Here is an 8,593-nt window from a genome sequence, read left to right as displayed (position 1 = left end):
GAATTAGTGAAATTCAAAAGGTTTTCAGAGTTTTTTTTTTATATTGAAATCCCAACCAAAATCATGACACTGAGGCGAAAAACGCTAGGGCATTTTTTAAGGGAAGCAGAGTTCTTTATCACGTTGACTGCCAAGCGTTTTTAGCACACTTTTTAAGTACAATCTTTTTTTAATAAAATTTGTTTATAACATTTATTAAACCAACAATTTTTGAAGGCTAAGCAAAAACTAAGCGTCCCAAAGAATTGATATAAAATATTACTATAATTTTTATGTTGCTTTTTTATTTATTTATAGGTTTAAAACTTTGTAGAACTGATTTCTGCTGTCACCCACTTTTGGGTGACATGGCATTGCTGGAAGCAGTGTTTTTCCAACCCGTTAAAATGGGTTTCGGTTACCTAAATGAAAATAAGACTTTTCGATCAAATTATTTTTAATAATTACAGCATTTTACTAAATTCTTTGAAAAATACATTAATTTTACCGTAGAGAATTACTTTAGTTTATTTAATTCTTAAATACATTGTATTGAGACCTAAAAAATTATCCAGAACCATTGAAAAATATCCGCCATCTGGCGGTGTTAACCAACGCTCTTGTTTTGTTATTTACATACATTTTAAAAATTATCATTTTGAAAAGACTGTAGGCAGCAGGAATGGAAAAATATTTTTTAAAGAATTAGGTTAAGGACAGCGAAATTGAAACCTGGCTATGAACAATTTTATCCCTTCCCTTTGATCTTTGTTTTCGCATTTTACTCAATTGTATCACTGACCTACGAACAACAAAGTATACAAGGAGCTAAAAAAAAACGATATTTGGGATGCCTTGCCAGGAAAAGTCATACCGGGCCGAAACCAAAATTACCAAATTCGTCGTTATTGTTATTTTCCATTGTGTGACACTATTTATTAAAGAAGTTTTCTGCCAACTATTGGATTGGTGTAGTTCTGTATACTTTCAGTTCGCATTTGTCAATTTGCGTCTAGTCAGTTCTACTAAATGCATTCTATTGAATCGATTGCCATACAGCGTTCGAATTGAAGAAAACCCGCCTTGGTCCGGATTTCGTTGTTCGAGGTATTGTGCGGCTGCTTGCCCGTCTCTTCCCATTTGTTTTGTTGAATTGTGTCATATGTAGGGGTTGTATTAAGCGTTGGTCGTTCCGAGGCTTCATTCCAGTAGCAGATTCCCTCCCTTTGGTGCCCCTCGGCAAGTGCATGCCTCCGGTGGAAAACGGAAAGCCCGGTCTTGCATACGGTAACGTGCTTCGGGGAAACGATGGAGTAACGACAAAAAAAGCACATCATCTACCGACGCGCGCTTCCAGCTCCGCGCGACGCTTTGTCTGGTGTGTATGGAGTGCCCGACGAACCGCCGCGGCGACAATTTGTCTGGTCCGGTCGCTGGTCTTGTCTGTTGGTGCCGACGCCCCACCACCGCCGCCGCTTTCGTTGCCATCCCACCAACACTACCACCGACGAACACGCCGACGACGACGCCGACGCCGACGACGCGTACGACTGCTGCTTGTTGCTTCCGCGTGTTGGTGTGTTGGTGCGAACAAACGGATGAAGCAAACGAAGCCGACAATCAAAGCGCCCATCGACGGGCATTCATGGGCTCAGGCTGTTGGTTGGGCAAGGGGGCAAGTGCAGGAAAGAACGGACGAACCCTGCACCCGTAGCGGGGCAGACTTCCACGGACCTGCTACGCTGGTGTGAGTGTGAGGAACCCACCATTGCGCGCGCGGAGCCGCGAAAGAGAAGATAGAAAACGCTCGCACGCGCGCTGTCCGCCACTTCCTCGCGTGCGGACCCCACAAACGAACTGCCTTGCCTTTTGATGATGAACGGACGGCGAGCGAACGAGACCGAGTGTCTCGCGCGTTCAAGCGAACCTCCAAGTGGTCATCACCGCGACGAGACGGCGAGAGTGCTACGTTGCCACATTTATACGGTTTTGTTTTTTTTTTCCTGTTCCGTCACCCGGCTGCTACGGCCAACGGACAGCTTGGTCGCAAGTGCACCATAGAGCGTGCGGCCGTTGATAGTTGGTTTTATTTTTCCCCAGTTCCCACCACCATCGCATCAGCGTCATCTCGACTGACCAAAAAGGACGAAAAGGTCGGGAAATCGGTAGAAAATCATACGAAAGATCGTGGTGGGGAAGCCGACAACGGGACAGGAGGCATGCTTTTTAAACACACTTAGGGCTATTTTCGCGTTTTTGGCAACCGCCGGCAGCCATACACACACACCGTGTTGTTCGAATGGACCAACCGAAGGATCGCGAGGAACGTCATCGCTGGGACGGGAGTGTGTCAAATGAGGATTATTTTTAGGGGCTATCGCCGCTCGGCCACCCTCAGCACACACACTCGCCGCAGGGGTAGGGTGAATTGGTGCAAAAATAAATCATCTTTCCGATCGTCGCGATTGCTGCGTCGAACGATGAGTTGTCGCTTGAGGTGCGTGTGCGTCTACACGCATCTGACCCCACAAACACAGGCAGGAGGGCGAAGGAGGTGCAGGTGAATCGACTCCGCGGGCGCAAGAGGAGCGCCAAGATGGAGCGGATGACGGCAACAGTGTGCGCACTCTATCGCACACACAGGTCCAATGGCTAGGTGATAGGTCGAGAGGGACAAGAGGACGAAGGATTGCCAGTTCGATCCCCGGGACATGTCAGACCGAGTGACTCGCGGCGCGATCCGTATTCTCTCCATACTAGAGAGAACGCTATATTCAGTGCGCCAGAAAGGAGCGCGAATCACAAAAGAACCGCACTTCGCCAGACCAGTAGGCGTTGCGAGAGTGTGTATAGGTGTATCGTTGAAAAAAAAACGCCGCCGCGATATCTCGCGATCCCGCCAGTGGTATGCGGCGGTGTGCGAACGAGACAGCCAACGTCCACTGTCAGCCGCACTGTCTCGTCGACGATAACCCGCACCTCTCATTGCGCCTTGCTGTGCCGCACTGCCCCTCACACAACCCACGACCGCCTAGCGACATTCCTTTGCGCCTGGTCGGTCAGTTTTTTTTTTCCTCCTTTGTGCATCCCTTCTCATTCATACCGCCTGCCTTTCCACCTGCCGCGTACCCAGAAGCCCACATGGTATGTGGTGTTTCGCTCGCTTCCACTTGTTATCCACAGGGTCCGCACGCTCTCTCGCTCTCGGCTCTTGGAAACAAAACCCCTGGTGGTACGCACCCTCACCTGCCGTACGTCGCACACACCCGCCCGCTTGATCATCACATGATCGATCGCAAGAATGAATCAACAGACCCACATGTACCTACAGGCCACTCTCAGAACCATCAGAATGATCAATCGTTTGTGTGTGTGCGCACGTTGACCGGTGCATGTGTGGGTGCCGCTGCAACACGCACACAGTCGGCGGCATTTTCCATCGTCGTCGCCGCGGCTTCGGCTGCCCATTAGCTGCTGGCGAAGCGGTAGTTCATCGTCGAAGCACCAACAGGGCACACGCGTAGCCACGACGCTCGGAATCCCGGAGCTACTGGCCCGTTTTATTTGATACTCAAGAAACGGCGTTTAAGGTGCCGTCGTCGTTGCTTCCAATTGTACATCCTTCAATAGAAACTAGTTTGCGAGTTTCCGTTTTCCGTTCCTTTGAATTCCGCAGTGTGAGAAAAGTGTTGTTATACGCTTATGTCAGAACATTTCTGTCCGTCGCAAACCCACCCTTTAGCGCACGGTGTTGTGCCGTATCAATGAAATAATATTAAAACGAAAAAAAACATACAGTGTGTGACCGTATCATTTCGTGTCTAGATAGAGCGGGAGAGAGTTGTGTGTGCCCTTTTGCGTTTTGTTGTCTCCGGCCGTTATGCGTCATAAGAAATTAACCGGAAATTTCAGTTGCATACTCTTGTGATTGCGTGTTGTACTGCGTGCCAAAAGGAAGAAGAAAAACCAATCAATTACACCCACACATATCGCATTTGCCAAGACAAGTGGAAAAAGATAGTTGATAATTTTAAGCCCCAAGGAGAAGGAGAAGAGGAGATATACACACTGCCATATCAGACCGGAAATATACCGGGCGTCTCCATTTATTGTGAGTTCGAGAGGTGAAGTTTTTGACAGTTAGTTAGATGGTGGTTCGTCGCCGAAACAGCAAATCGACAGTGTTGCGACGCGCAATGTTATTCCGTAAAGTGCCAGAAGTCGATTTCCCGTGAAACACAAGTGTGCCTTGCTTTATGAATTTCTACTATATGTTGTTGTTTATGCCGACGGACGAACGCGAAGAGTAGCGGCGGGACGGGCGCTTATTTGTTTTGTGCCTTTTGAAAGTTTGAAACATTATTTGTGTGAATTGGTTTGCGTGCCCACATTGTCCTCCTTGTGCATTCTTCTGAATGTGCAGAAATCACGAACATCCTGCTACGACGCACGGTGAGGGTAGTCCCGCAATCGAAACCACCATACTCAAAATGGCCCACGGTTCGCTCGTTACCGGAATGCTGTCCAAAAGTGAATCAGGTCGAACAGCAGCAGCAGCAACAGCAGGAGCTGGATCGTCCTCGCCATCGACGTCCCCGGCCGCAGCCGGACACAACTCGGCCAAGATGGGCTCGAGGCGCATCTTCACGCCCCAGTTCAAGCTGCAGGTGCTCGACTCCTACCGGAACGACGGTGACTGCAAGGGGAACCAGCGTGCGACCGCCCGCAAGTACGGCATCCACCGTCGGCAGATTCAAAAGTGGCTCCAGGTGGAGAACAATCTACGCTCGGTCGTGGCCAACGGTGGCAGTGCCGGCGGTTCAGGTGCAAGCAGTGCCGCCGGAAGCTCGGCGGCGGCAGCTGCAGCGGCAATGCACAGCGCCAACGGTGGCGGTGGCGGTGGTGGTGCATCGATGAAAATAAACCTTCTCGGCCACCATCATCATCACCTTCCGCATCACCATCCGGCGCATCATCCCCACCATCATCTGCTTTACCAGCAGCAGCACCAGCAGCAGCACCAGCAACAGCATCAGCAGCATCATCATCTCCATCACCATGCACCATCGTTCCACCATCCGGGTCTCACGGGTTTGATGGCGCCATCTGCAGCTGTAGCGGCAGCAGCAGCAGCAGCAGCCGCTGCTGCGGCCGCCGGACTACCTGCACACTATCATCACCACATGCAGCAGCATCACCCGCTCGGTGGAGCACCGCACCCCCCACCGCAGCCCCACTTATTAGCACCGTTTCATCCGATCGTTCCGCAGCCACAAGCGCCACAGCAGCAGCCACCGTCGTCGTCGTCGTCGTCGAGTGCGGCCCCGAATTCCATCGATCTGAAAGCGGCTGGAGGGCTGATGGCGGACTCAACCAGACACCGCGTCGCTCGAAATGGCGCTAGTGCTTGTATCATGTCACCCGTGTTAACCCACACAAGCGCCACCAACCCAGCACCAGCAACAGCGGCGGCAGTAGTAATACCTGTTTCTTCGTGCTCGCCACTCTCGATCGCATCGTCGTCCGGTGCGTCGTCGACGGCGTCCTCTTTGTCCTCTTCGTCGCCATCTTCGCTGGTGGCGACGGCGCGGTCGCCGTCAGCTAGTCTGCTGTCATCGCAGCACCAGCAGCAGCTCCACTTGGCTGACCCGGAGGCAGCGACATCTGGTGCCGATGCGGCGAACCGGCCGCATCAACCTGTCATCTTTTCACCCGTGCCGCGATTAGCGACGGCACCGACGGCCGTGAACGATCAGCAGCAGCAGCAGTACTACAACTATTATGGCCATATTCGCGCGGTCGCCGCCGCCGCCGTTGCCGTTGCCGCCAACGCGGCTTACCAACAACAGCGGTACGATCATCCGATCGATCTGTCCCGACCGGAACGAACTCTTTCGTTCGCTTCGACCGAGCTGAACGAGCGCCACCAGCTGCTCGATCACTCGATCGCGTCCGACCACGAAGACGCGGACTACAATGACGACGAGGATGAAGACGAGGAGATCAGTGTGGACGAACCAGCACCAGCACCTCCAAAGGGAACCGCCGAGGAGCTACTTGCTGGAAGCGCAGACCAGGCGTGGGATCTTTCCTGTCGACGTGGCGACAACTGCTCCGATCGCAAACGGTCGTCGTCGGAGATGAGCGGTAACGTGGCGGCACCTGAAACGAGCCGTCCGCCGAAATCGATCAAGCTTTTTAAACCTTATCTGCTGGATAATGAAGAAAAGGAGTGCCAGGAAGAAAAGGAGCCCGAGGTGAACCGCAAGGGGGACGACAGTTTCGTCAAGTGTCGCCGGGACTCGGCCCTAGCGGACGAGGACAAAGACTCGACCCGTGAATCGCCGGCCATAAGCGATCGGCTAGCGTCCTCGCCGACAAACATCATGACGAACACCACCGGCAGGCACCAGTACCCGATCGCCTGGAGCAACAACAATTCGTCGTCCTCCGCGTACTACGAGCAGTTTTACGAGTTCAGTCCCCCATCGGTCACAACGCCCGCGTCCGTTGGCGTTTCGCACCCGCTGATGGCTTCGTCGTACCTGCCGCCGGCACAGCAGACCACCAGTTTGTCGTCGGTTGCTGCCGGACGCGGCTGGACATCTCCACAGGCTTCGCCCGTGTCGGGGTACGACAGCTCCACCTCGATCTCGTCCGTATGCAGCGGACCAGAGGAGGAACACAGCAACGGCCAGCCGGAGCAGCTGAAGCAACAGGCGATCGACAGCTTCTACCACGATGTGGCCTGCCGGGGCGATTACCGCGCGGTCGCGTCCAAGTACAACATCAACCGCAAGTATGTGGAGAAGTGGCTTCAGCAGAAGCAGGAAGATGACCACCAACACCATGCCTCCGCACTGAGTGTCCGTGCGCCCTTGATCGTAGGTTGATGTCATCCGTCGTTTCGACGGGGTGCGGTTGAACCCGCGCAGTTGTAAGATCAAGAATTAGACAATTAGAGACACAAGTCTTCTACAGGGCCATTTAATCATATTTGTTATAGTTTAACTGGAATGTGATATTTTTGCTATATACGAATACTAAGTACTGGACAAGCAGCGGAATGAACATACCCACGGGGGTACGCATATCTGAACTAGCAGATTTTGCCGTCGTTGAGAGGGAAAAAGTAGGGAGAGCGAGAGATAACGCATGGCCATATTGGAATGTAAGGGCGCGACTGTCAGAAGACAGATCCTAGCGAGCAGGTCTTGCTACGAGCATTAGTTTTTGTTTGTTTGATTGGCGATTTTCGTCTGGCGTTCCCAGAAATTTAATCCATCATGTGCGTCCACCTGCCATCGACTACCAATGAAGGGTTTATTTTCTCTGGCGCTCGCGTTAGTTCTTCATCTTATGCCAATACATCCACAGTACGTTATTAGTCCTGCTGCAACTGTTTGACCCAAACACCATATATCCACACCATTGTCCCAAAGCGTCACACCACGGGTAGACACAGCGCCGCATCCATTGGGAATTTCCCACACTTAAAAACACAGGTGCCATACTTTGCAACACTTGCCATACACCTCGGCCCTCGAGGATGGGCGGCCACCATTTATAGCTTCCCAAAAATCATCACCCACTTTGACGGGACGCAATCAATCGGTATGTCTGTATGTGTGTGTGTTTGAAGGGCGTTAAATGCAAGCTCCATGCATATGCGGAGGGTGCAATATTGTAACACCTTACAACAAGCAGGTACTTAGGAAGGACGGCTAGACGGATGGTGGCGGTTCGACGGGGGTAGGCGTCCGTGGAACGGACGATCTTTTTAATTTAAGGGAATGACAAATCTTCGGAGGGTAGCAAAACAACTGCCCCGGTAGTGGTTGGGAGGAAGAAGAGGAACCTGTTGCTGATTTACATTTTACTGTCCCCTTTCAGACGAAACAAATTCAGAAACAGGAGGATCGCTTTTAGGGGATGTGGTTTTTCGCACCTTTTTGCCAATGGGCAAGGGAAGCGGGGTTCGGTATCCGACACACCGTGTTGATGTTATTGTTTCTCCCTTCGCCGGGGGAAATTCCCAAAATCCCTCGCCCTCCTGTCTCGGGGTCTGCACATCCCTCGGATATCCAGGCAGGTTGGTGTGTGCCTCTCGGTGTTGTGGGCAAACGTGATTGAAGTTAATACGGGCAAAATTAATCTTTCGGTTACTGCTCCTTGTAGTAACACATTTTTCGCCCGCCTCAGCAGCGTTGGCCCTTTTTTGTGAACCTAGGTTCGTAATACGCATCGGTCGGCCTGATTAAGGCATTGATGTGTTGTTGGTCGCTCGTTCAAGACCCTTCGTCGTCGTCGTGCCGATGGGTCTTTTGTGTGTCCCCTTGCTTGCATTTCTTTTTTTTAATTGAATGGATTTATGTTACATGTGAGTGCACTCGACGGACAAGCCGCGGGTGACTAAAATTAGATTTTACACCGTCAATCGAACACAATTATGAAGAAGCAGCATTAAAATGCGCAATTTATTACCGGTGAAACGAAATTGAAATGAAATGGTTTTTCTTTTTTTTTGCCAATCGGCGGTGTCATGCAAAAGGGTCAGGGTCCCGAGCGCCTTTTTTCTGGCAGCTAAAATTGAGCGCGGATGCACTTAACCGGA

The 8,593-nt window shown here is 51.5% G+C and overlaps 1 protein-coding gene across 1 annotated transcript; it reads left to right on the top strand.

The window, feature by feature from the left end:
• Window positions 1-4,469: 4,469 nt before the first annotated feature.
• LOC131259574 (uncharacterized) lies at window positions 4,470-6,872 on the top strand. The gene has a single exon (XM_058261090.1). The coding sequence runs from the start codon at window positions 4,470-4,472 to the stop codon at window positions 6,870-6,872; it is 2,403 nt and encodes an 800-aa protein (XP_058117073.1).
• The last annotated feature ends 1,721 nt before the right edge of the window (window positions 6,873-8,593 follow it).

The sequence above is a fragment of the Anopheles coustani genome, chromosome 3 (assembly GCF_943734705.1).
Source record: "Anopheles coustani chromosome 3, idAnoCousDA_361_x.2, whole genome shotgun sequence".
Taxonomy (NCBI): domain Eukaryota; kingdom Metazoa; phylum Arthropoda; class Insecta; order Diptera; family Culicidae; genus Anopheles; species Anopheles coustani.
The sequence above is the reverse complement of the archived record's forward strand: the minus strand, read 5'-3'. Positions and strand labels throughout refer to the sequence as shown.

Excerpts from the sequence above, each read along its gene's own strand:
- LOC131259574 (XM_058261090.1), top strand. The coding sequence starts at position 4,470 with ATGGCCCACGGTTCGCTCGTTACCGGAATGCTGTCCAAAAGTGAATCA.